General features: G+C 43.6%; 1 protein-coding gene across 2 annotated transcripts in view; it reads left to right on the plus strand.

The window, feature by feature from the left end:
- Positions 1-26,848, plus strand: part of Fbxo15 (F-box protein 15) — a 56,842-nt gene extending 29,994 nt beyond the window's left edge. For both annotated transcript variants that reach the window (XM_059246591.1, XM_059246592.1), the window contains exons 9-10: positions 21,371-21,495; positions 26,490-26,848. In XM_059246591.1, the coding sequence (XP_059102574.1) occupies positions 21,371-21,495; positions 26,490-26,759 (395 nt within the window). In that variant the 3' untranslated portion in view covers positions 26,760-26,848. The remainder of the gene's footprint in view (positions 1-21,370; positions 21,496-26,489) is intronic.
- The last annotated feature ends 1,056 nt before the right edge of the window (positions 26,849-27,904 follow it).

Raw genomic sequence — 27,904 nt, forward strand, 5'->3', positions numbered from 1 at the left:
CTTATGAATGCCTGCCTTAGCTTGGCTTATTTCTAGTCAGCTTTTCTTAACTTAAATTATCCCATCTACCTTTTGCCTCTGGGCTTTACCTTTTTTTTATTTCCATATAGTATAACTTTTCTTTCCTTCATATTCCGTGGTTGGCGTTTGGCCAGGTGACTGGCCCTTGGCGTCCTTCTCCTTTGCTCACCCCCTTCTTCTGTTTATTCTCTCTGCTTGGCAGCCTTGCCTGTCCCTCTCGTCTCTAGCTATTGGATAGTCAGCTCTTTATTAGACCAATCAAGGTTTTACCAGGCAAAGTAACACAGCCTCACAGAGTTAAACAAATGCAACATAAAAGAATGCAACACATCTTTGCATCATTAAACAAATATTCCACAGTATAAATAAATGTAACACAACACCTCCCCAAAACAAAACTAGCCAACACAGGTGGCTGTTGTGAAAGGCATTTCTTCTCTGATTTGTCTGTATATTTGCCATTGGTATATAGGAAGGCCATTGATTTTCATGTTCTGATTTTGTTACCTGCTGCTTTGCTGAAATGTGTCAGTTCTAAGAGTTCTTGGTAGTCTAGTATAAAATCATATCATCTGCAAAGGGAGGTACATGAACTCTTTTCCCCTTGTTTTGTATTTGTATCCCTTTTATTTCCTTCTCTTGTCTTATTACTGTAGCTAAAACTTTGAGCTCTATATTGAATTGGAGTAGAGAGTGGACACACTTGTCTTCTCATTTAGCATGATAATTGGTTACAGGTTTGTTGTACATAACCTTTATTATGTTGATGTGTGCTGTGTCCATTCATAGCTTCTTTTCATGACGTATCATGAAAGGCTGATTTTTTTCCAAGGGCTTTTTGTATCTACTGGTACAATCGCGATCATGTGATTTGTGTTTTTGAGTCCATTTTGGTAATCTGGGCATGGAACTGCTCTGAGCCTCTGCCTTGGGCGGCTGTTTTCAGGCACTGCCAGCCATGGTCATGGGTCTGCTCCAGAGCAGCTGCTCTTTGCAGAGTTGGAAAATTCTGCCTTGTCCTGAGCCTAAGATGGTGTCTGTGTACTTCAGTATTTACCTTTGTTCTGTCACAGAGGCTCTGCAGAAAAGCAATCTCTTCATTGGAATCCAGGTCTGTACCACCATACCCTAATCCACACGTGGCAAATGTCTCTGCCCTTGGTGGTGATAGTGTTGGCAGAAAACTTAGCCTGTTGTGTGGGTGCCAACTGTCAGGGTGTCCTGCCGCTCCCGGCCAGCCCTCCTCTCCCACTGTCGGCCTGCCCAGGTCTTGCTGTGGTGAGAGCCTGGCTTTGATGACGGGTGACGGAGAGTGGTGTCTCGTGAGGGGATAAGGGAGTTGGGTCGTCCCTGTTGCAGCTGCTCCATAGAGGTCTCCTTCCACTTGAACCTTGTGACCATTATTATGGTGGAGTCCAGACTCTTTCCTACCCGGTCCCAGTACTGCCACTGTCCCCTCTGTGGTCTCACCCTCACCTGGCTTCTGTCCTGCTCTACGCATCCTGCTGCAGTAGTAACAGCTTCCTGGGCTGTATGTATCAGGTCAGTGCTTCCCGTGGTCATGGTCTGCCCGTCACGCCTGCGATGTCCCCACCACAGATCTCTGCACAGTCACTGTCAGGCTTGGCTCACCGTCGGTGTGCAGTGAGACTCCTTGCCGTGCCACCTCTGGAATCTCAGGCCCTCCCCATAGCTCTTACGTCATGCTATTCAGTTTTACCAGTTAGTTTTATTTTAGAAGATATCCTTGATGCTGTATTTTTCATTGTGTTCCTGGCTGTCTCCTAGAATGTCAGTCTGAGCACTGATTGTTCAGTAGGTGTGCACATACGTGTTCTCCAGAGTGATTTATAACCCTTTTCCTTGTTCATGCTGTCCATATCTCCTTCTGTATGTGTGTTTATATACTAAATAGATGTAGAATTAGGCCGGCTAGTGCTGACTGCTCCTGAGGGCCACACTGCTGAAGGGCTGTTTGAGGAATCACGGGCCTGTACCGAAACCTCTCTGTGTTTCTTCACCACAGAGCGCGGGTACATTGGGCGGCGTCTCTGGAGGAAGCTCCTGTGCTTCTTTTAGGAGGCAGAGGAGTGGCTTGCTGCTGTAGAGGGTGGCCAGAGCTCGGTGGCATTGCAGGGCCACAGCACGAGGATGGCAAGGGTCTGAGAAGCATGCCGTGAGGAAACTCCTGCTGCCTGCCTCTCAGAGTCCAGACAGGCCCAGATGCCAATCAAGCCTACTTCTCAGGCCACCTCACAGGTCCAGAGTAGCCACTGTGGTTTGGCCCTGGCTTTCTCATTTCCTTTTCTCTACAGCACACACAAAAGGTAAACCCTAACTACTTCACATGTGTCCTGCTCTTTGGAAGGAGGAAGCCCCACAGATCCATCAGTAGCCTGGATGTTCTGTGTATACCCAGAGTATAGGAGCTTCACTAAAGGTAAAATTTCTTTGTAAAAAAATCTGAATGTAGCTCCTGTGTATCTGTTTCATCTCCTCACGGCAAGAAAAGCACCAGGCGTGTTTTCTATTTCTGACTGGACATGGTTTGTACAGATTCTGTCAAATTTGTTTCTAAAACACTAATTGCATTTTTAAGTTTTTACTGCTTTAAAAATGTGAAGTAGTTTCACATTGTATAAACAGAGAGCTTCAGTGTTGTCTGTATGCAGAATCTACCAACTTATAATTCCTTTTCCTTGTTTGTGTTATCCTTGTCCCCTTCGTTATATGTGTCCATATACATGTGTGTTTATGTATGCAGAATTAGCCTGGCTACTGCTGACTGTCTGCGCTGGAGTGGCTAGTGACCTTGTGCACTGTGAGCACTAGTGACCTTGTGCACTGTGAGCACTAGTGACCTGATGCACTGTGAGCACTAGTGACCTGATGCACTGTGAGCACTCCTTGTAGCTGCTTCTGCAGTTTCATGTCTTCAGGAATTATTGTGAAACTGTGACATAGAACCTCTTCTCTTGTGTTAGTGACGTGGGATCTGCAGCTAATAGCTGGTCACCTCTGATTCCATGAAGCTGCATGAATTGGTTCCCTCTGCACCTGGGCCCACCTCACTCCAGAGCAAGCACCTGGCTGCACAGCCGTTGGTCGGTCTCCCTGTCTCCCTCTGTGTGTGTGTGTGTGTGTGTGTGTGTGTGTGTGTGTGTGTGTGTGTGAGAGAGAGAGAGAGAGAGAGAGAGAGAGAGAGAGAGAGAGAGAGAGAGAGAGAGAGAGACTGTCTGTCTGCCTCTAACTGTCTTTCCAGAGTCCTCGGTTTCCTGGATGTGGTCAGAGCAGGGTCTGCTGTGCTGCAGTACCATCCAGTCCAGCTCCACACAGGGGACACTCCTGTCAGTAATAACGTAGTTGTTAGAACATGCAAGAGTTGAAGTTAGTGAGGGAATGTGAAATTCAGTCATTTGCCGTTTCTAGATTGTGCGCTGTGTGCGAGCACCCGCCCTCCCCACTCTTAGGGCTTTAGTAGGTGAGAGGACTTTCCTATGTGTGTTCAGTGCATTTCCTCCCTCTTCACGTGATCCCACTAAGAGCCAGCAGAGGGAGCTGTTGCCATCAGAGTTTGCAGTGTCTTTTGAAAGCACAAATGGATCGTCCTTTACTGTTTTTGAGAAACTCTCTTGGTACCTTGTGGTATATTTAGTAAATTTCAGCTGTGCCATTGTAGTTCAGGATGACAGAACTTTATCCCTGTTTTTTTTTTTTTTTTAAAACACTTTGTCCCTGTCAAGGATGAAATGTTTTATCATCATGTCCCTAGAATTTAGGTTGCTCTGTGCTCCATTCATCCTCAGTGAGACACGAGAAACCTGGCCTGCCACTAATGAGACAGCCTCAGTGGAACACAGTAGGGTCACAGAGTCGAGGGTGAACCAGGCACAGGACAGACAAAACCCCTGCTTTAAGCAGCGAGGCAGAGAGCTTGCTGAGCCAGGTGCTTACACACACCACCCACCAAGAGGGTGACACCAGGAGCCACTGTAGGGCGCTGAGCGGAGGCATTCGAATGTTTTTGTGGGGGGGGGCAAGGGAGAAACATGAGGCAGTTAGTCTTGGGTGTCTAGACTAGCAGTGTTCAGTATCTAGATTACTGTAGCAGGGAAAGGATAACAGAAACAGAGCCTGAGCGTGGTTATTTGGTGGGACCGTTTCTAGCATACTATCTTTGAGTAACGATCATGTGGGTGTACCAGTTTCATCTATAAATTGATGGCAATTGTTTATTTAAAAATCTCAGTGGGAATTGTAAAACTTGCAGAATTGATTCTGAAATACATTTGGAGGGGTTAGGATATAGCTCGGTGATATAGCACTTGCCTAGTATAAGACAACAGGCTCTATTTCCAGCAGCACAGATGGACAGTTAGCTATGTGTGTGGTAGGTAGGTAGGTAAGTAGGTAGACAGGTAAGGAAGTCCTTTTGGAAAAATGAATAGGGGGATGGCTGCAAAACTTGGGTTTGAAATTTTAATGGTGAGCTATTGGAATCTTTTCTATGCATGCCGTAGGTGCAGGCTTTAGACTACAGTAAGATTATAATCAGGGAGCCAGGACAAAATTTAAGAAATAGACTGTTGCCATGACATCTGAGGCCCTTGTGTGGTCCTTGCTGCTGCCATCTGCTTCTCCCTCTGCGAGAGGGGGCCACCGTTCTTCACTGAGCTAATTGTCCCCTGTCTTCTCCTTTTAAAATTAAACCCTTTGTATTGTGAACTGGTAACACCAACAGATCCTTCCTTGTTTTTGAAATGAGGAGTGAGATGGGATCTGCTCGGCAAACATTAGCCACTACCCTCCTGTCATTAGAGAAGTGTGGTGTCACTGAAGAGATGGAAGCCTAGATGGGAGGGACAGAATGCCACTGCTGCCTTTACAGTCAAAGCTGTCAGGTTATTTTAAACCACTTAGTTATATCTGTCAAACAGTTACTTACAGGAGAATAATTATCACGTGTGTTAACTAGGTATAGCATGATATATCTTTATATCTGGGTATGTCTTCATCCTGTAGAGTGTATTATTTCTTGAAAGTGTTGGTGTAGAACGAGTTGTGTAGAACAGTTTCCCTAACTTGCAAAAAGGGTCTCTGGAGTTGAATATATAGGAATGCAAATCCTCAAAGAGTTTATTATATGTCCGTTTCAGCGAGTCTGATGCAGGCTACCTCTTGGTCACAATATTTTCTCTTTGTAACTCATTTCATGTACTTTGTAAAGGTTCTTTGAAGGTTTTTGTTTTTCAGTCATGGTTCCTGGTGCCTGGGTTAGATTCTCGCATCACAGTGGGTGAGGATAACTGTGAGGTTGGCTCGTCGACGGCTGCTCGGGGTGGGCATGGCCTCACTTCTCATGGAGCAGCCTGTGGATTGTCCTTGTCTAGCTTTGCCGTTGTCACCCACTTTAAACTGTCGCAGATGCTGCTGGGCTTTTCCTTCCTGTTTCTTGTGGATCCAGCGCCCAGCCATGAGCACCCGGGCCTGCTTTTCTGCCCTCTCTGCCCAGTTAGATGCATGTGTGTTCTTCTCTGCAAGGTCTGACCTCATGTGCCCAGGCTTCTAGGCGGTACTGTTCATAGGAAGGCACGGTTTGGATAGGCTTTTCTACCTGTCAGCTTGACTTGGTCAGTCATTCCTTCTTCCTCTTTGGCTTGTTTGACTTCTTTCTATGGAGCTTACTCATACTCATCTAAGGAACTGGAAAGTTGTCTTTCTTTGAGGTTATGTAAGTGTGTATGTGCGCTTCTTTCTGTGCGTGCTTGTGGAGGGCAGTGGTCAATGCTGGGTGTTTTCTCCATTGCTCTCTACCTTACTTTTGAGTCAGGGTCTCATTGAACCTGGGACTCAATAATTGACTAGACTGCCTGGCCAGAAAACCCCTGGGAGTCCTTTCTCCATCTCCCAGTAGTGGCATTTCAGATGCGTGATGCTCCTGTTGGCAGTGTTTTTAAAGATGGGTGCTGGGGAGCTGGTCTAAGGTCCTCATGTTTACACAGCAAACACTATTGCCCAGCACTCTTTCTTTGAGATTGTAGTGAGCACTCTTTTTTTGATTCCCTAGCACTCTTCTTTTGAGACTTGCCACTTGGACAAGTCATAGCTATATTGAAGTTTTTTTTTAAAGGGATTTATATAATCTCTTTTCAAAGAATAATTTTTGATCCCTAGAGCGCCACATAATTGATGACTGTTTTTTTGTGTGTGTGTTCCCATTAAAATTAAGTACAAGGGAAAATTAAATGAGGTTGTATTTTGCTGTCTGAATTCGATTTATAAGAGGGTAAGAGAGAGAGGAATAACAGCACAGGAAACGCTTCAGAATGATTTGTCAGTTAACATTAGAGGTGAGTTTTGTAGAAGTGCCTTATGGGTTTTCCTTTGTGCAATTCCTTCCTTCCTTCCTTCCTTTCTTCCTTCCTTCCTTCCTTCCTTCCTTCCTTCCTTCCTTCCTTCCTTCCTCCCTTTCTTTCTCTCTCTCTTTCTCTTTCTTTCTCTCTCTCTCTCTCTCTCTCTCTCTCTCTCTCTCTCTCTCTCTCTCTCTCTCTCTTACTCCCTCCCTCCCTCCCTCCCTTCCTTTCTAAAGGCAGATAGACTGACCTCAGTTAGGACTACTTCTAAGCTCATCGACTCACTGGGACAGTTCACAGTACTTAGGATACTGATATTTTAGTAGATAAAATCAACAAAGAGGAAAGGTATGTTGAGTGAAATTCATTGGGAACCACCCAATGCCTGGCGTTTTCACTGTTCTCACATGGGTCCACCTAGTTCCTCTAGGACTGTTGAGAGCTAATAAGATCTCACTAGAGATTCAGGTTTTTAAGGGGGCTGCTGTCTAGGTCTACCCTATTTCCAGATTTCTACAAGCAAAGAGATGCTCAGTATAAACCATGCAGCACAGGCATTAGGCACAGTGAGCAAACTTATCAGCTAGGTGGAGGGATTCTCTTGAATTCCGTATTCCTAAATTTTCAAAGGCTGTCCCTGTGAGCAGACTTTGTGAAGAATAGCTGGACTCCAGCATGCTGTATTAGTTCTTTTCTGCACAACTACCCATTAACATTTTGATTAGGTTATGGTACAGCCTGGTGAACAGAGGAAATAGTCCAGTTGTGTCTTTGAAGTGTAAATTGAGCTTGCCAAAGGGCCTGATCAGCAATGCAGACGATAAAGGAATGTATACTTATTTGATCTTAGTATCAAGCTAATTATTACCCATTTTCAGAAGCAGAAAGAGAAAGGTTTTGCCCAGCATGGTATATTGTAGTCTTTTTTCAGTATTGAGAGGAGTAGTTAGAATGAAGTGGAGAAGTGATTTTAATAGCAAAGCTTGATGCTCCTAGCCTTTGACTTTGAAGGTTCATAGCAAAACCGAGAGGAAGGTGATGCAGAACTATCCCATACTGATACCTCTGCCTCCCCCTTTAATATGCCTCACTAGAGAAGAACATTAGTTACAACTGGTGACCACATGGCAACATGCTGTTACAGCCTAAAGACCATAGTTTACAGTAGAGTCACTTTTGTCATGTGTTTTACGGGTTTGGGCAAACTTTAATGGTGTGTATCTGCTGTTAAGTGTTATACAGAGTTGTTTTATTACCTTAAAAGTCTTCTGTGTTCTGCCTTTTGCTCCTCACCTTTCCTCAATGTCTGGAAATCACTCATCTTTGTACTGTCTCCATAGTTTGTGTTTTCTTCACAGATTTCACACAGAATGTCACACAGATGGAATCATGAAATGCATATACCTCAGATTGACTTCTAGTTAGTAACATGTAAGGTTTTTATTTTTCTATTTTTCATAGTTTGATAGCTCATCCTTCATTAGTACTGTTTAGATGTGCTAGCTTTTTCATTAATCTACTGAAGGACATCATATCTATTTTTAAAAGTTTGGTGAATTTTGATTAAAATTACTATAAATATGTGTATGCAGGGTTCTATATAGACATATTTTCAACTCAGCATATTTGAGTAAACAGTAAGGAGAACAATTACTAGGTCATGTGTTAATAGTATGTTTACTTTTAAAGGAAATTGCCAAATTTTACGTAGGCCCCAGTCCTCCCCCCACCCACAAAAAACCAAAAAAAAAAAAAAAAAAACCCCAAAAAACAGATTTAAGTGATTCCTCTTAATTGGCCTCCAGAACTAGATCAGACATCTTGGTTGTAAGAAGTAGAGAAATCAAGCTGGAACTGAGCTGGAAGGTTTTACTGAGGCTGCTGGGACATATAAGGCATCAATGATCCTGCAAGCTATAACGCCAACGTGCAAGGCAAGATGTGCCTACTCGTGCAATAATGGCAGGACTTATGTGGGTAGCCAACAGCTTTTATTGGATTTGAGGTCTCTTCCATAGGAGGAAATACATACCTGGTACTATGAACCCTGTAGTCAAAGACACATGCCTAGGGAGATCATAGGCTCTTGTTTAGATAAATTGATATAGCACTAAACTACGTTCTAAGTATCTGTGTTTATACTCAGGTAATTACAACTGTTATCTTTAATCAGAAAAGCTTCTGTTAGTAGTGAACAGTGGTGAGTGCAGAGGTTTGTGTCTGCCCAGGGTGCGTAGAACTAGTGACAGTTGACTACCCTAAAGAGGACTTTTATACCTTGTCTCTGAGGCTGACATTGTGGAACAGAGAGTGAAAAGAACATAAGATCCAGAAGATAAAGAGAAGCCCTGAGAGGTACTACCTGTGGGATGTGACAGCTACTATAAATGTCTAAGAGCAGCTGCGATTGCTTATACTGGACCTGTACAACACTGTTGGTTAACAGACAGTCATGGACTTCGGTGTGGAGCTTATGAGGCCCTACCCTTCCATGCTGAACTGTTGGCTACTGATGGATTCTGGATGAGGATAGTCATTGTTTGTCGTCTCCCCATTGCTGAGCTCAGCAGGCTCTAATGGATATATCCAAATCTAGTGACATGTCTGGTCCTGGTTAAACTCAGTGGGTCACAAAACAAAAAGATGGGGGTATGGGAAAGCACCCTATAAGGAGGAGGAAGAGACAGAATCAGAGAGGGAGACACAGGAAGGATGGTGGTGAGAATAAACAATACACTATATCCGTGTATGGAGTTGTCAAAGAACCAAAGTTATCAATAAAAAATGCAAGAAATGGCTTACTGTCTTACAGAATGGCTGTGGGGTTCTTGTCGCTGGGGTCTTAGTGGGATGCAGCTCATCCTTTGTTAGTACTGTCTTACAGAGTGGCTGTGGGGTTCCTGTCGCTGGGTCTTAGTGGGATGCAGCTCATCCTTCATGTGTACTGTCTTACAGAATGGCTGTGGGGTTCTTGTCGCTGGGTCTTAGTGGGATGCAGCTCATCCTTTGTTAGCACTGTCTTACAGAGTGGCTGTGGGGTTCTTGTCGCTGGGGTCTTAGTGGGATGCAGCTCATCCTTCGTTAGTACTGTCTTACAGAATGGCTGTGGGGTTCTTGTCGCTGGGGTCTTAGTGTGACGCAGCTCATCCTTCGTTAGTACTGTCTTACAGAATGGCTGTGGGTTCTTGTCGCTGGGGTCTTAGTGTGATCAGCTCATCCTTCGTTAGTACTGTCTTACAGAATGGCTGTGGGGTTCTTGTCGCTGGGGTCTTAGTGGGATGCAGCTCATCCTTCGTTAGTACTGTCTTACAGAATGGCTGTGGGATTCCTGTCGCTGGGTCTTAGTATGATCAGCTCATCCATCGTTAGTACTGTCTTACAGAATGGCTGTGGGGTTCCTGTCACTGGGTCTTAGTGTGATCAGCTCATCCTTTGTTAGTACTGTCTTACAGAATGGCTGTGGGGTTCCTGTCGCTGGGTCTTAGTGTGATCAGCTCATCCTTTGTTAGTACTGTCTTACAGAATGGCTGTGGGTTCTTGTCGCTGGGGTCTTGGTGTGATCCGCTCATCCTTTGTTAGTACTGTCTTACAGAATGGCTGTGGGGTTCCTGTCGCTGGGGTCTTAGTGTGATGCAGCTCATCCTTCCTTAGTACTGTTCAGATGTGCTAGCTTTTTCACTAATCTACTGAAGGACATCATGTCTATTTTTAAGTTTGGTGAATTTTGATTAAAATTATTATAAATATGTGTATGCAGGGTTCTGTATAGGCATATTTTTAACTCAACATATTTGAGTTAACAGTAAGAAACATAATAACTAGGTCATGTGTTAAGAATATGTTTACTTTTTAAGGAAATTGCCAAATTTTAGGTAGGGCCCAGCCTCACCCCCCCAAAAAAGAAAAAACATACTTAAGTGACTCCTCTTACTTGCCCACCAGAAGTAGACAAAGCATCCTGGTTGCAAGAAGTAGAGAGATCAAGCTGGAACTGAGCCAGAAGCTTCCTTCATGCTGGAAGGTTGTCACTTCTTAGTGTTTTGCATCTTCTACATTGATAATCATACCATCTGTGAACAAACTTTTCTTCTTTTCAGTTAGGGTACCCTTTGCTACAGTTTGGATCAGGAATGTTTCCTGTAGTCCCCTGTGCTAAGAACTTGACTTGGTTGTTGCTGTAGAGAAATGCTGTAAACTTTAGGAAGGGGGCCTAGTGGAGGTCTTGCATTCACTGTGGGCATGCCCTGGGTGTTGTAGGGTGGCAGCCTGTCTCCTTGTCACTTGTGGTCATGAGGTGAGTGAGTGGTCTTGCTGTACTGTGTGCTGCTGTTAGGATGAGCTTCCTTTCCATGGCACCAAAGCAGAGGGCTGACTGATGATGAACTGAAACCTTCAAAATTATAGTCAAAATAAACCCTTTTTCTTTACAAATTTATTGTTTCAGATATTAGTTGGTAGGTGTATTGATAGAAGACCAGTCATTTTATATTTCCTGTCCTTGTCTTACTGCGTTATCTGAGACTTCCAGCACAGTCCTGTCAGGCAGCAATGAGAAGAGACATCCTTTCCTTTCTCAGATCTTAGGGAAAGCTTGAGTTTTTCTCCATAACTGTGTTGTTAACTGTAACTTTTAAAATACCTATTCTTTATCAGTTAAGGAAGTTCCTTTCTTGTCATAGTTTATTCAGGGTTTTTCTTTTAGTCCTGAACAGGTGGTATTATGTGTTTTTATTTGTTCATAGAATACATTAGAAGCTTTCACTCTGCTTATATGTTTTGGAAGAGAGTTTAGAAAATTGGTATCATTTCTTACATATTTTCCAGTGAAATAACTTGATCCTGTGTTTTACTTTTTGGAAGATTGTTAATCATGGTCTCAGTTCCTTGGATAGTGATGGGCCTGGTCAGATTATCATCTCATCTAAACGGTGGCAGATGATGTTTTTCACGGACTCGAAACCTAGGTTATCAAATTTGTTCATAGTATTCCTTTACTGCTCTTTCATGTTTCTTCAAATTTTTACTGATGTCCCATTTTTTTATTTCTGACAATTATATAATTTATATTCACTCTTATTTTCTTAGTTTGGCTATATACATCGATTTTATTTTTTAAGAACTTCCTTTTGGTTTCTTTGATTTTCCTCTAGTGATTTCACTGATTTTTATTCTAATTTTTATTATTTCTTTTCTGCTGCTTATTTTAGAACTAATTCACTCTTTCGTGGCTTTCTAGTATGTAGAAACTGAAATTGTCTTGCTTTTCTAGTGTGTGTTTAGTGCTGTAAATTCCACTCGAAGCCCCACTTTGACTACACCTCACACACTTTGGTAAGTTGTTCTGAGGGTTGATCTTCATTGTCAGCCTGACGGTATTCAGAATCACTGTGGACAGTGAGGCCCGTCTCTAGGTGTGTCTTTAAGGGCTTTTCCAGAGGACTGTGTGGGTGACACTATCATGTGCTGGAGGCCTGGGTAGGATGAAGGGGAGGAGAAGAAGGCCAGCGTGGTGCCGGTAGGTGGTACCCTTCCTCTGCTTCCTTGCCATGCTGTGATCTGTCCTTCTCTGCTTCATACCGACCTTTCCATGTTGATCACGGAAATCCTTAAATTCATTAAAATCATTAAATCAGGAGCCAAAAGGAATCTTTCTTCTTTTATAGCTTGTTTCTGTTAGGTATTTTGTCAGAACATTGAGAAAAGTAAATATATTTATATCATTTAATTTAAAATATTCTAAAATCTCTATGTATTATCAGATCTTTGTGTTATTTAGAAGTTTGTTTAATCACCATGACATGTTGAAAATTTCCAGCTGACTTTATTGTCCTTTTTTTTACTTTAACTCCATTGTAATTTAGAGGAAGACACCATATCATTTGGAGTCCTTTTATGATTTTATGGTCAATGGTACAATATTTCTGGGTGAGTGTTCTATGTGAACTTGAGAAAAATATGTACTCCACAGTTGTTAGGTAAGGCAGCCTGTAGATGCCCATTATACCTGGGCAGTTAATGCTAATTTTGAGTTTAACTATGTCCTTACTGATAGTCTGCTGGCTGGGTCTGTCGACTTCTGGTGGGAAGGTGGTGAAGTCTCCATTTCCATCAGTAGATACCTCTCCTTGCAGTTCTGCTTGCTCACATAGTTGGTGCTGTTCTGTTCAGTCATTACACACTGAGGATTGCTGCATCTTTATCAATACCTAATGCCTCCTCCTTTACCGTCCCTCCCACCTAACTGGCCAGAATCCACTGGATCAAAGGAACTGTAGAAAATGGGCCCTTAGTAATGGGATCGGTATGTTGATATGTGTTTCTCTAGTCCTTTAGTGGGCTGTGACTCAATACTGTGTATTTCATCTGCGCTTCTTAGTTCTTCTCTTAACTACTGAGGCTGCTAGAGGAGGCTGTAGTTGATATTTCCCATTACCTGGACAGATTGGGCTATGCTAAAACATTGGTTGTTTTCCTGCTGGGAGAATAGTTTTTGTTGTTGCGTCCTAGAGATAACAAACTGTACTTGCCCATGATAGAGGCCTCTGGAGTTGGCTCAGGTTTGTTACTGCTCAGGTTTCTGAGCAGGATTAAGAGCTTGAACCTTCCTGAGTTCTCCTGTTTGTTGTCAAGTTGTAGGGACAGTGGTTTTGCTCTGTGAGTCCATTTTCCCTGTTCATCTAGCAATAGTTATTTTTTAGTTTATTCAGAATTACTTGTTCTTAGGGCAGAATGGTGTCTTCCAATGCTCATGCTAAACTAGAAACCAGAATTTTTTTGTTATTACAAGGTTTCAAAATCTGTAGATCTTTACAAAAAAAGTAAATAAAATCCCCAAAGGCAACTATTGTTCATAGTTTGGTCCATTTTTCAAATTCATAATACTTTCTCTGTAGAAATTATTTGGAAATATTGTTCTCTGTTTTTCCTTGACACTGCATCGTGAGCATTTTCTAGTTTTAGAAAAATTTGACTTTGAAAGATTGTATGAAATTCCACTGTTAGGTTTATCCTGATTTATTGGCCCAATCTCCCAATTGGGCGTTTAGACTTTCATTTCTCATCATTGGAGCATGGTTGTCCTCAGTGTTACTTTGAAAAATCTCTAATGATTTGAGAGATAACAATGGTGCGTCAGTTTGACCTGAGGTTTGTGGTCACCACAGTGACCACACCACAGACTCTTTGATAGTAGATGCCCTCTTATCCCCCTGAGATCCAGCTTCACCACCACCTCTTACTGTTCATGTCAGCAGTTTACCACTGTGCACATGTGGACAGCAGAGCCTACGAGAAGACAGTCATTGCAAGGGCTAGGAGGTGCTGTTATGTGATTTATTTTCATGTTTCTTTCCCAGTGGTATTCACTTCTGTGTGTAGTTCTGTTATTTTAAATGTTATGACTTGTGTGCATATACTTGTTCCAGATAGTTCTTCCATTTTGTTTACTTGTTCCAGATAGTTCTTCCATTTTGTCTTTTGCCTTTTAATTTTGTACATATAGCTATCTCAAAAGTTTTCATTTAGATGTGGTTTTAAAACATTTCTTCTAAAATTGTTTTATATAGAACACCCTACTTTCTAAAATCAGACGTACACTCCCCTTAGTTCCTATAGGTTAGTTACTTCTCTTCAGTTCTCACCCTTTTCTCTCAGGGTGATTGCCTCCGGTAGGGAAGCAGATAGTTCAGACTTACTTATTTTGTTATGAAAATGAATGTCTTCTACCCTAGTTTAAGAAATTAGTGATTTATTGTTACCTATTTATGCTTTTTATGTTTATATAAATATTTATCTTACATGTATTCACTTGGCTAGAGTACCAAATATCTTACGGGATTTTATCAGAGTCTTGTTGAATTTTTGCATTTAATCTAGAAGGAATTAAGGTTTTATTAAGATTGAATCCAGGGCCTTGGTCATACAAGGCAAGCACTCCACTACTGAGTGGAACAGTATGTATATTCCCAGCTCAAATATACTTGATTTTTATTTAGAGTTTGGCCCATTTCTTTGTTTATTTAGATTTTGCTGTACAATGTGTTAGGGTTCTCGAAAGGGTCAGAGTGGATAGAGTAGATATATAAACACATCAAGAGGGGTTGTTTGATTAGTTTACAGACGCAGTCCAGGTACTCCAGCAGTAGCTGTTTCACACTGGAGAGGCCAAGAATCCATAGTTCAGACCAGAAAGCTGAGTGTTTCAGCAATTGCTAGAGCAGAAGGCCTGGAAGTTTATTTTTGTTGCTACTTCATAACTGTAATTTTGCTACTGTTATGAATGGCAATGTCTGTTGTTTTCAACAGACCTTAGGTGACTTCTGTGAAAGGGTCGTTGGACTCCCATGGTTGAGAGCCAATGGAATAGTGGTTCTCTTGTCTGCAGAAGTGAGGGCGAGCAGGCCAAAAGCAGTTTCCTTTCCCTTGTCCTTTGATCTGGTTTTGGGGTGGGTCATCCTGCTTCAGATAAGCTGACCCTCCACAGGAGTGCCCGCTGCTTGCATTTACTTCATTCCAGATGCAGTCAAGTTGACACCACTTTAGCAGAGAACATTTTTTTATGTTGATGCTGTGCTTTCCCTCCTCAGGAATGCTTTGCTTCCTGTTGCTGGCATGACTAAGCTCCTTGGGGTAATGTTTCCCTTTTCTACTTGTTATGTTGGACCTGCACCTGCATGTTTTTGTGCCATGCTTCCTGTTCAGGTCTTGACTACGCTAAGTATTTGGGCTTAATCTGTAAGACTCTGCAGACAACTTTAGAGAATTCAGAGGTTATCAAGTTAGAGATTGTCTTTTTTCCTTGTGCCAAGAGTACAGTCTACAACAGCTGAAAGTGAGTTCTTTTGAAGTGTTGTCCTTTCTAGATCTTGTGCATATATCGTTTTATCTTATTTTTGTGGCTGTGATCCTAAAAATAGGTGGCTTTTTCATTCCCTCTGTCCCTGATATTAATTGCTTGCTGTGTTTCTAGGTCAGGTTGTACTCTGTAAGCATTTATCATGACACGTGAGTCATGGGAAGCAGTGTTGTCCTTTCTGGGTGGTGATTATTTAGAGACTTAGAGCAGACACTGCACTATGGCATCTTCATTAGGAGTATGTACTACATTTTTCCTGTTCTGTACTTCTAGTGACTGAGAAGTAAGCATTCAAGTGACTGCTACTCATATCAGAGCTTACCTAACTGTGGAGTACAGCTGTGTAGTTTGTGGGGCCTGGTGAAAAATTACCAATGGCCACAGCAGGGTATTAGAAGTCCAGGCCTTTGGGACTACACAGACCACACGCCATGAAGTCCTCATGGCGCACAGGTGAGGCGGGAGACGAGCCGTCCTTGATTAGGCCTGTTTCAGCTGCTCTGGCTGCTGCTCCAGATTTAACCTCAGCTCTCCATTCACTTCTGCTGGTGATTTGAATTCTTTGAAGTATATTTGTTGTCAAGGAGATTTGTTTAAGTAAGATGTCTTAGATAGTAAGATATTTTGTAAGGGAATTATGGAAATAGAATCTCTTATATAAAGTAATTTGGGGAACATAAGTGCAACAAATGTAAATGATAGGTTTTCTAATTTTTCCTTGGTGTGAGTTTACTTGCGCACCCCGAGATCTTTGATCTCTAGGATATCGAGCTTAGGGCCTCTTCTTGGATTTTAAGCATCTTAACTGACCATGGTCCCTCTTTCTGTACTTTAATAGATTATCTGGGTCTCCTCTCTTTCTGGCTCTTGGGTCTTTTTTGGCTTACCTTTCTTGAGTACGCAGTCCAGTGACACCCTTCCCATCTTCACTCTGTGGCATGCAGAGACCCTTTCCTCGCCGTCCGTGCTTCCCTCTACAGCGTTGGCCACCTTTGTCACTCTGACTTGGAGTCAGCCTCTTACCCGGGACGTCACACTTCTGTTGTCCCTTCTTGCTACTTAGAGGTCTTCCAGGCAATTACTTAATGGCCCCTGTGTTTTGTAGCTCTTCATAACCACCCAGCACCTTGCATCCCCCTTACTCCCATGCCCTCCTGCCCTGCTCCCTGCGCTCCCCGGCCCTCACCTCTTCACTCGTCACAGCTCTTTGCAGTCTTGCTTTTTCCTAGATCAGAGGGAAAGCTGTCCCACTTCTTTCCAAAATGGACTTTCCAGTTTCTAAATATATCCACTCCTGCCTGCTCGAGACCTTTATTTAACCATTTGTCTCTTGTCTCTTTCATCATCTCAAATCTGCTTCCCTATCAACTCCTCTTCTGTTTACAAATTCGTCTGTGCTTTCCATGTCAAAATTATTTTAGAAGAAAAAAAAAACCCGAATTCTGTGTCAGATCATTTTTTTTATTAGAATTTTTAAATTTCTATTCAAAGCTCTAAAAGTCACAACCTACCATAGCCTAACAAACCACTTCATAGTGTTGAAGAGTTCAGAGGTACATCTTAGTTCCAGGTGCTTTGACTTGATGCGGCCCTTGATGTCCAGCGTGGGACAGGACATGTCTAGACAGCGTGTGCCACGACAGCCCATCTCTTGGCCTGTTTTAATTCTTCGAGGTCAGCTCCCTTCTTCGTTAGCTCTCCTCCCTGGCCGTCGGGTCTTGGGTCTGAGGTCCTTTTTCACTTCTGAGAGTCTCTGGTATCTTCTTGGGGTTGGCTGTGCCATGGACTCACCGAGTCAGCGTGAAGCCACATGAAGAGGATACTTGACAGCGGCGAGGTGTCGCTTCTCTTACCCAGGGCCCCACCATCTTGTCTTGTTGCTGTCGGGAATGAAAAGTATCCTAAGCAAGAACAGAGCAGGCCGTAGAGAACCCTCCTCCAAAAGGATCCATGTATTTTCTTCTAACTTAAGAGAAGACTTGTCTAGAAAGTAAATTATACTCAGGTGGACTGAACTGATTGGTGCAAAGCCGTGGAAATAGAACTGAGACTTAGGGAAATGCCTGCTGGAACCTGTAAACATAGTAATTTAAAAGAGCAAGCTCCAGACTCTGCCGAATTAGCCAGTGGTAAAGTTTTAGAGTCTAAGAACATCTATTATTCTCTTTAATCAGTGTCAGGAACAGTCCTGCTGCTTATGTATGTATCTTTATGTAGAGACCACCTGAGACTCAAGACTTGAGTAGGTTTTACGGACACTGTTGTTACCATGCCAACCAGATGGAGAGAGTGGAGGTTGTGCTCTTCTTACCTCCCTAGTAGAGCCTCACCTGTGTGAGTTTGGCCTGGGTAACAGGAGGACGGAGAGACCATTCCTGCCCCAGTGTCTGGAGCCCTGTCTCTCCGCCCTCCACCGTCTAACTGACCTCAGGTACTTGAGTTTCTTCTCTTCTGGAGACTTGAAAAATAACAAAGGTGTCTAAAAATAATTAGCCAGGAAGGAAACACATGTAGAAAAACCATGCATGTGCCTGGGGGATGTTAAGTCAGAACGTAACAGGCAATGAGGAACACCAAAGGTTTTCTCTCCTTAAGAGGCAGTACCAACCGGCTCTGTCTGACCACTGGGACCTAATGATTATACCATTGTGTTGTTGACTGCCCCTTTGTGGTATCTGGTCTAGTCAATACTGGTTAATACTACATGGCAAAGAGCTTTGAGTTCATTATGTGAGAGGTGCTTGCTCTTGCTCTTTCTAGGTGACTCTGTGTTACCCTGTTTGCTTCTCAGGTGGAATCTTGAGTCTGGTTCCCTTTATTGGGCTTATCTCTTTAGATAACTCTGGTGATTCCTGCCTCAGTCCGTTCTAATCTTCTTTATCCCTTTCCCTCTTCCTTGTGCATTAGAAAAATCAATTACCAATCAACCTATCCTCCCCATGTTCTTTACATTCCACCTTTTCTATGTTACGTTTATTTCTGAAACAGAAATGAACCCTGATCATAGCTGAAAATGTGTCATCAGTATGTTGTTAATAGGCCACAGAAGGACATGGCCTTTTATTTCCAGAGTATTGCTTTTGATAAAACAGATCTCAGCATGCAGAAACCATTGCATGTAATGAAATGGCAAGGTGCAGTAGAGGTCTAGAAGAGGAAAGGTGAGGGTAGATTGCTGACATCCATACAGATGAATGTTGAAGTTCTGAAGGACTAAATTGTTGAGAGTCACAGCCGTGTGGGAAGTGTGGCTAATACGCAGAAGGCCCCAGGGTGAGGCGGACACAGATGCCAACAGTGGACTTCTGTTTGTGCTTTGTCTTTCTGTCGCAGACTCTCATAGCGATGGTCCGTTTTTCCCACCACAGATTGGTTTCACATTTAGTACATCACATAAATAGTATCACCGTTTGTCTCTGTGCTTCTGGGCTTTCCCTGTACTCTGATTCTTCTGCTCAGTGTAGGACTCAGGCTTTATCCACACAGTTGTAGATGTCAGTAGTTTGTTCTTGTGTATTGATTAGTAGTGTTACATTTTAGTGAATTGCCAGTTTTGTTTATGGTTCCTTGATGGACAAGATCTTTGTCCATGGAAAAGATATCTGCTGTAGGGTTGTGTGGAGTCTTGTTGGCATGGTGTCACCTGCCTTCCATCTACTGTGTGGGAGAACAGGAGAGGAGCAGACAATTCTTGTCACTCACATGGGAACAAGGTGGGCTTCCCCTTCAGAAGCTGCTGCTGTGGCAACAGGGGCTGGAGGCAGGAGGTACCTGGTGAAGCCTTGATGTTAACCTTTGCGTATACTTAAGTCAGAAAACACTATAGAACTTCTGGAGTAGGGATTTGGCTCCCAAGGCAGCTCAGCGTCATTTTTATTTCATCCATTGTTGCTGGTGGTCAGAGTCTAGACCAGGTGTTTGTGCCTCTTATCCAAAGAATTGAAAACCAGAGCTCAGAGTGGTTTGCAAAAGAAACAAGATAACTTTATTTGGAGGAAAGGAGCAAAGCCACAGTGCTGGTTATAGAAGGATACATTTTCAAGCTTGACAGTGGAGCCATGTGTGAGAGAGTGCTCAAGGCCTTCGAGTACTGTTTAAAGGAATGGTTTCCAAGAGGAGGAAGAGTTTGGTTATTAAGGGGTGTGGTGGTTTGAATAGGAGTGGCCCGCATAAGCTCACAGATTTGAGTGCTTGGCTACCAGGGAGTGGCACTATCAGGAGGTATGGCCTTGTTAGAGTAGGTGTGGCCTTGTTGGAGGAAGTGTATCACTAGGGTGGGCTTTGAGGTTTCAGAAGCTCAAGCCAGACCCAGTGTCGCTCTCTTCCTGCTGCCTGATGATCCAAATGTAGCACTCTCGGCTCCTCCAGCATCATGTCTGCCCGTGTGCTGCCATGTTTCCGGCCATCATGATAATGAACTAAACCTCTGAATCTGTAAGCCAGCCCCAATGAAATGTTTTTCTTTTTAAGAGTTTCTGTGGTCATAGTGTCTCTTCACAGCAGTAGAAACCCCAACTAAGACAGGGGTGTAGTGAAGATAGTTCTCTGTTTTTGTTGATAGGTCATGTGTTCATTTTCCCATACAATGATGAGTAGGGAGTTCACCCTAGAAGGGTACCAAAGGACATAAATTGTCGTATTGTACCTGAGTCTAAAAAGCAGTTCAGGCTGGATTGGTCTTTTTAGTCTTTATTCTTGGATACATTGGGAATACACTTGAAAAGAAACTGTCTAAATGTGATTGTTACCAGGGGTGGGGAAATACAGGGTTATCTAGAGATGGGAATATGGGGGTAGGCATGCTGAGGATGTTCTGAGGTTACTAGGTGCATTGTTTAGAGAGGGGAATGTGTGCAAAATATGTACATGGGAAACAACTAGACTGCCAAGCTTAGTGATAGGAGTGTGTGTGCATATGTACATAACTCAAAACCAAATGGGGTCTCATGGTATTACACTGTCTCCTATGAACTGCTTCACCATGAAATAACCTAAGTGCAAACCTTCCATGTTTTCCTTCTGCTTTGCCCAGTGAGTCACACCTCCCCTTTATGCACATGTCTGTCTCTGAAGTCATCACGTACAAGTGAAGATACTGCAGTATTACTGTGCTTGATGTCACTTCATGGTGTGTTAAATAACTTGAGGTGTGTGTTCATAGGAGCAGGGCAGTGTTGCAGGCACTGGTTGTCACAAGAAGCTGAACACATGCACTCCTTCATGGTGATGACAAAGTTGCTAGTATGCCCTGTGAGCCAGGTAGAAGAGGGATGTAGAATGTAGAGACTGGGCTCAGATTTTGGTAAACGTGTGCAGGACTTTGCTTGCTTAAGAGCATATGCAAAGATAGGTTTCTGCAATGGGTTTCTTCCTTTCCCTCCTCTTGTTCACCTGCTCTTTAGTCCTTCCTCATTTCTTGATCCCATTTGATTTTCTTTCTTTGACATAATTTGAATCTCTTTCCTTAAGCTTGTTAGTATTTGTCCTTTTCCATTCCCATGACTGATGACATGACCAAGTAATGTGGCCTTGATCTGTAATGACCCTTCTTCCAAGGGCCCATGTACTTTAAAAGTCATGATTTTCAGCTTGGCATTATTGAGAGGTAGTGGACCCTATCAGAAGTGGTTCCTGTTTGTGGGAGGCGCTTCAGGTCATGGGGGTGTGTGTGCCCTTAAAGGGTCCAGTGGGACCTCAGCTTGCTCTACATGTATTCTTTAATGTACATTTATCACGCATCCAAAAGCATTGGGGTCAGCCTGCATAGACAGAAACATTCAAAACTGAGTCATAGCAAGCCGTCCCTCCTTGTAAGTATCTTCTGTGATGGAAAGCTAGCTGACACAGCCAGTGAGGCTGAGCCTTTGTCTTCTCGTCAGTGACCATGCATGTATTTCCTCAGCCATCTTCTGACTCACCTTTGGCAGTTTCCTTAGAACCCACATCTGCTCTCCAGTCTCTGAGATCTAGGTTTACTACTCAGGCCTCATGATAGAGTGTGCTCTGTCTCCAGTGCACATGTCCTTAGTGAGTAGAACGTCACAGTACAAGGCATACCTCAGGAGTAGCCAGCCTAAAGACTTTTTTTTTTTTTTGCCTTACATTGAAATGCGGCAATTAAACTAACCTTAAATCATTTCAGGATGCATTGAGAATGGATATGTGAAGTTCATGGCGATAAGTTTAAAAAACAATAGAGAACACCTACCTCTTATTGGAAAAGTTGGCCTTGCATGGAGAACTAATGTTTTTGATGGCTTTATTGAGGTAAAAACAAAAGTTATTTTTTTCTTCAAGTAACTTATGTGTAATAAAAAAGTCTGTTGTTATATATATATATAAACCTCCCTTAAAAGTATTCTGGTTTCTATAGATTTGTGAATTCTTTTAGCAGAATGAGATCTTCATCAAGTATTTATTTAATGTTTTGTATTAGTTACTGTTCTATTGCTGTGAAGAGACACCATGACCAAGGCAGCTCGAAAACATGTGACTGGGGCCTTGTCTGGTTTTAGACAAGGGTTGGTCCATGGTCTTCATGGTGGGAAGCAGACAGGCATGGCACTGGTACAGTAGCTCAGAGCTTACATCCTGATCCACAGGCAGAGAGAGACAGAGACAGACACTAGGTCTGGTGTAGGCTTTTGAAACCTTAATGCCCACCCCCAGTTCATGTCTCCTCCAACAAGGCCACGCCTCCTAATCTTTCCCAACCAGTTCTATTACCTGGGGACCAAGCATTCAAACATGAGCCTATGGGGGCCATTCTCATTCAAACCACCACAAATATCTTTGCTGTCCATGGAGTGTATAGGAGTAGAATGGGTAGGTGGACTGTAGCTGTGTTTGAATAGCTTTGACTGTTCCCTCTATTCCCTTACACACTCAGTCTGTCCAGTGGAGAGAGGAAGGAGCTGAAGGTTGGCCAGGCAAGTAGCAGTTGCTGGAAACATTTTCACCCTTTTGAAGGCTGTGCAGTTTTGAGTTCCTGTTCCAGTTTCCAGGATCTTGAGCAGCTAAATAAAAGTAACCAAATGGTGGGGAGAGTTGGGTTAGTGTTGGGGGTTGTCAGGAAGAAAGGGAAGAGAAATTAGAGATCTCCCATGGTTCCATTCTCTTGTGTGACTGTGTGCCCATGGTTACCCCTGGTTCTCTTTACTGAATGGTGTGAGTGGAATCTGGGAGTCACGGGTTGGCTGTGACCCCAGACAGCCTCTGCACCGTGTTCATCTTGCACTTTGATAGACATCTGGGCAGAACTGTAATGACACCGACCAAGACCATTTGGGATACGTTACTTATCCTGTTTATCTGTGAGCACATCTTAAACCTTGGTACAAATTGTGTGTGTGTCACATATAAAAGATTATTGTTTCATATATTTGGGTACAGATGTGACCTTTTGTTTTTCTGTGATAGACTGAAATGGCCATGACGTAAAAACACATTAAAATAAAATATTAACGTTAAAAATAGACCTTGAGGACCAAGAAAGGCAGAATATAAATATGGCAAGCTTAAAGGGTCAGGGTAAATTTAAAGTTATTTAATTCCGTTTTCTCTTCACAACAAGATCAAAGCAGGTGTTTAGTTCTCTGGGGTTAAAAAGGGAAGTATGGTAATTCTATGGAGACAAAGCTTTATCCTAGCTCTGGGATTGAAAACAAAGCCTCCCCCGGAACTGCATGTAAGGAAGACTCAACCCTAAGGAGTCCTTTAACAACAAGTCTGCTGGGGACTTCCACAATGTTTCTCAGAGGCTGCACTAACAGCTGCAGAACTTGGCCCTCCAGCAAGCTCAGGGCACTGTTTCTAGAGCGGGATTCTGAGCCTTTGAAGTAGTGGGTGGATGGCCCTGGACAGTTTCTCCAATAATACCTTTTCTCACAGGGAAGAGTTTGTTGTCTCCTGAGTTAGAGGTTGGGTGGATGTAGATATACCACTTATGTTTGGAGCCAGTGTTATGTGTTATGGCTAATTTATCCTTGGAGTTCCCAAAGAAAGTATCCAAGTGAGGGACACCATGTTCCATGTGTGTGCTGTATAGCTCAGGGATTTCCCTGCAGGAATCTGACCACCCTAAGCACAGTGAACAGTAAAAACGCAGTTTAAGAAATTGGCTTTAGGGGGTTTACTTTCTTTGTTTTGTTTGTTTAAAGGAAGAACATAAAGTACAAAAAGGCTTTAGCTGGATGTACTTGTTCATGCCTTTACCTCACACACTGAGAAACTAAGGCAGGAGGATAACAACCAGTACAGGCTAGCCTGGGCTACAGAGTAAGGCGGTGCCTGAAAAATAAGGTAATCTTAGACACATATGACTATTAAAAATAGAAATAAAAGATAATCTCTTCTGCCTGGGAATTGTAGGTGTAACCTTCTAATGTATAAGATGACACGGCATAAAGGAAAAACCAAAGGAAGACATAAGAAAAGGATTGCCAAAAGAGATCTATAAATGAGAGATTCTGAAGGAATAGAGACAGACAGATGAGGGAGTGTGTCACTGTGAATGATACTGAACACCTCAGGCAACTTGACACAGACCTGGTTGTGCACACCATTGCACGAGAAGCACAGTGCCTGACCATAGAACACTGCCTTGTGCGGGTCACATGACATTTAGTCAATGCAATCATCTGCAACTTGTTTCTACCCCCATCTTCTTAGAAAGAGGAAAACTGATCCGTGACCTGCAAGTTGAACCTCCGCCACAGAGATGTGTGAGCTCCTGGCCTGGCTTGGGATGCTCCCCACTGCATCATTACCAAGCCAGCAAGTGTTACTCCCTGTACTCCTGAGCCCTAGTAAACCAGCACTTTCTCATGGGAGCCATGAAGCCCAGACCCTCAGAGACCTCTGTCAAGCTCACACGTCACTTCAAAGAAAGCAGCGTAACAAATCATTGTTTTGTTCTTTTAACAGAACCAGATTTAGGTGGTACACTTCATCAGCATTTACCCAGAGGGGTGTTTTATACATTAGAAGGCTGTGTCTACAATCGCAAGCAAAAGAGTTTCTTTTATTTATATTTTTAATAGGCATATGTGACTACAAATTATCTTTTTTTTTTTTCCCAGACAGAGCCCGGGCTTAGAAATCTGCAGTAAAGCTTGGCCTCAGTTTGCATTTAATCCAGACCAGGCAGGGTTAGTGGTGGGCTGCAGGTGGATGGCGAGGGCAAGAGGAAGTTGGGTGGCACCAAACCAGACAGCCGATAGCCAGTGGTGCCACCACAGTACCCAAGCGAGGTGCAGTTTACTGGGGTGATCATGGGTTGGAGTAAATTACACCAAACTTGATTGACCTTTGGGTCATCCAAGTTGTTGAGCAAAAACTTATATATTTAGTCCTTGAATCTGAAAGAGGTTCAGCTTGGAGGTACACTTTGGAAGCCATGGACACCTTGATTATTGTGAGTTGTGGATGTAGACCGATTCCATCTAGAGAGAGAGTGATTATATATAATAAAACCAATGCTTCCGTCAAGCTGTGGGGGCCACTAGTAGTAGGCCTGGTGGAAGCCATGGGTGGTTCTGGAAGTGCTAGGAAGGTGGTATTTGTAACCAGAATGATAAGCAGTGTTCAGCCTGCCCAGGTGGAGATTGAACAGATGTTCACTGTGTTTAGAGACTTTAGGAGGAGGTGGGTCAGAGTGGGTTGAAGTGTGAGCAGGAGGTAAGGCTTTGGACTGAGGGAAGATAGATTTGTCTGCAGAGATAAGAGAGAGCAAGGGTGCCAAGGCTCTGGGAGGGTTATTTCTCCTGTGTGTCTGTCCATTTGTCCCCTCCCCTCTTCCCTCCTTCTGGTCCCCCTCTTCCCAGAGTCACTTGAACATGTCTGAACGTTAAAAGCTGGTGGAAGAGAGAGCGCGCTCACTTGTGTCAGAGGCTCCCTCCTTGTTGGTGGACCATCCCAACCCACTGCTAAAAGCACACTGAACACAGATGTGCATAAGGAGGTGATGTGGACATAGTTGTGTGTAAGAGAGGAAGGTGCTCTTCTCACATCTCTCTGGCAAGAGGACATGATGTGCAGGGGCACCCTATGAGTACGGCACAGAGGTTCAGAGGAGAGGGCGCAGTATGCCAGTTCTGGGAGGAGAAAGGTGTGTAATGCACAGTAGACTCAAAAGACGGAATTCTGAGCGTGACCATGGCTACCTGGGGATAGCCATCTGTGGCTCTGCTGCTGTGCTGGGCAATCAGATCCAGACACACATGGGACACTTTGACTCAGGCACAGCTGGGTTTTAGTCGATCTGGAGCCAGGTGAGATAAAGCATTGAGGAAGAGGTCATCCAGTGAAGAACAGTGAAATGGAAGTGACTGAGATGAGGAGGCCCAAGGAGAGTTAGAGGACTGGTAGGTTAGGGGTCATGGGCCATGATGCTTCCCAAACCTTTGCTCACACACAAACACACATGTGTTATATGTTACATGTATGTTACCTATGCAGAATTTACTAAGATAGTGCTGTGTGTAACTTCTTTTAACGCATAGTTGTGCCTCACAGCATGTAATTCAGGATGCACTAGAAGTGCATCACAGTGACAAAATTCTGGTGAATCTGTCATCTAGTGACGGGCTGGGAACCAGGAGAAGCTGAGTAAGTAGGAAGGTGAAGAGACAAGTGAGAAGCAGGGCCTACAGTGCTGATTCCGGAAGTGTCGCATTCACAGGAGGCGCAGTGTGGAGTCAGAGTGTGAGGATGAGTAACTGAGGTGAAGAATGGATCCTAGGAGTCTGTTCTTGGTCCACTAGCAGTCGGGGTCTCTGAGGAGATGGTGAGACTTGAAAGAGAGGGAGACACAGGTGGATGGGGAGCCTAGTGCCAGTCACAGTGTGAACAGAAGATGGTGGACAACGAAGAAAAGAAACCTGAGGCCGGAAGTTCGGAGCCCTAAGAAAATGGGTCAAGAGAGTGGAAGGCAGCAGTCTGCTGGAGCATGGAGAAGCTGCTGTCCAGGGCAGGGTGCCATCCTCTTGGAAACAGTGGCACAGGCCTCTCATTTTCTGCAGACCTTCGCCTTTAGACAGGCTCCGGCACTAACTTGCCCACACTGACAGCTTTGTGCACACACATGGATGAGGAAGTCTGGTAAGCACTAGCTGGGTTTTGGATAAAAAGTAGGTCCCGTGGTGTGTATGAGAGAGGACTTTGGAGTTGCATGCCACAAGCAGCCTTTCCAGTCGGTTTTACAGTCACAATTCCTGTGAAAATGAGCATTTCATCCTGACACTTGTTAATCTTAATTACAGAGGTGCTGTGTAGTGGATGTGACCCTTCTGGATGAGCACAGGAAGCCCTTTTGGTGTATGAGTTCTCCAGTGTGCATGAGATCTGCCGCCTACCCCTCTGACGGTTCTAACTTCCTGGGGCACACTTACTATGTGGACTACATGGACACAGAAGGAGGAGTGCATGCAGAGCTGGTGTGGATCGAAGAGACGGAAGAATACTTCCTCATCAGCCTGGCCCTTTACCTCAGCGTAGCAAAAATAAACCATTGGTTTGGGACAAAATACTGAGGTTTAGCTGTAGGTGGGAAAGTCTTGTTACTAGTGAGCTGTTTGTTTTTACAACTTTGTTCTTATTAAAAGTTGAAGTGTATCCGTGGCAGGCTGTCTAGTGCCTTCTTATTTTCCATTAGAAACTATGGTTTATGAGTAAAGTTAGTGTTTGGAAGATTAAAATTTCAATAGCACATGCCCCAGGTAAAGATTCATGTAAGACAAAAACAAACAGAATACTTGGCAGTCTTCCTAAACATATGGTCGTGTGGTTTGTGTGAGTGTGTGCAATAACAGGAAAGAGCAAGTGTGACCTCAGATTGGGGCTCAGGCTAGGAGATGCTTAAGGGGCAGCTATGGGAGTGCAAGAGGGGCTGTAGACTAAACATAGTCTTACCAGTACCACTTCCTGGTTCTGGTACCAAATTCCATGAAGCAGCATCTAGAGGATCTGAGTGAAGGGCAAATAGGGAATCTTTGCCATACTTTTGCAACTTAAAAACGTATGTCACTATTCCAAGATGAAAAGTTAACAGTAAAAGCTAACACTTATACTCTACCTCCTGTCTCTCCCTCCTGTCCTCTGTCTTAGGGACGTGGGTTCACTCTGGCTGCTCGCCTTGACCATGGTCTCCCCACTAGAGCTTTGCTCTCTGCCGTTAGTGGCTGACCAGAGCTATGCTGAGGAAACACAGCTACCGTCAGCTTGCCACACCATGGCACTGGGGCAGTGCACTGCCTGGGTGTCAGCTGAGCATTAGAGAATATTGGAGACACCTGAGTATCCCATGTGACACAGGAGGTCTCTGGGCTTCCACTCCCTTCATGAGACATTGTCTTGCACAGCCTTGGACTCAGGGTCCAGAGATCATCCAACATTTGCTGTGGTTACTGTCTAGGGAGAGAGAAACCCAAACCTGGTCTCCCTGGGCTGGGAAGGGATCAGCATGTTCAGATAGACCCAACTTAACCCTTGGGCATTTTGCTTTGTTTGCTACATTGTATATGGGATATATTTGTTTTTTACATATGACTGTATTACATGTGAATATATTCATAGGAATATAATAAAGGAGTATGTTTTTCCTCTAATATTCTTTCTGCCTCTATTTAGCCAATGAACTCTCTGGCTCACTTGCTTGGTCTTATCATATGATGCCCTC

This window comes from Peromyscus eremicus, chromosome 19, assembly GCF_949786415.1.
Source record: "Peromyscus eremicus chromosome 19, PerEre_H2_v1, whole genome shotgun sequence".
NCBI classification, from domain to species: Eukaryota; Metazoa; Chordata; class Mammalia; order Rodentia; family Cricetidae; genus Peromyscus; species Peromyscus eremicus.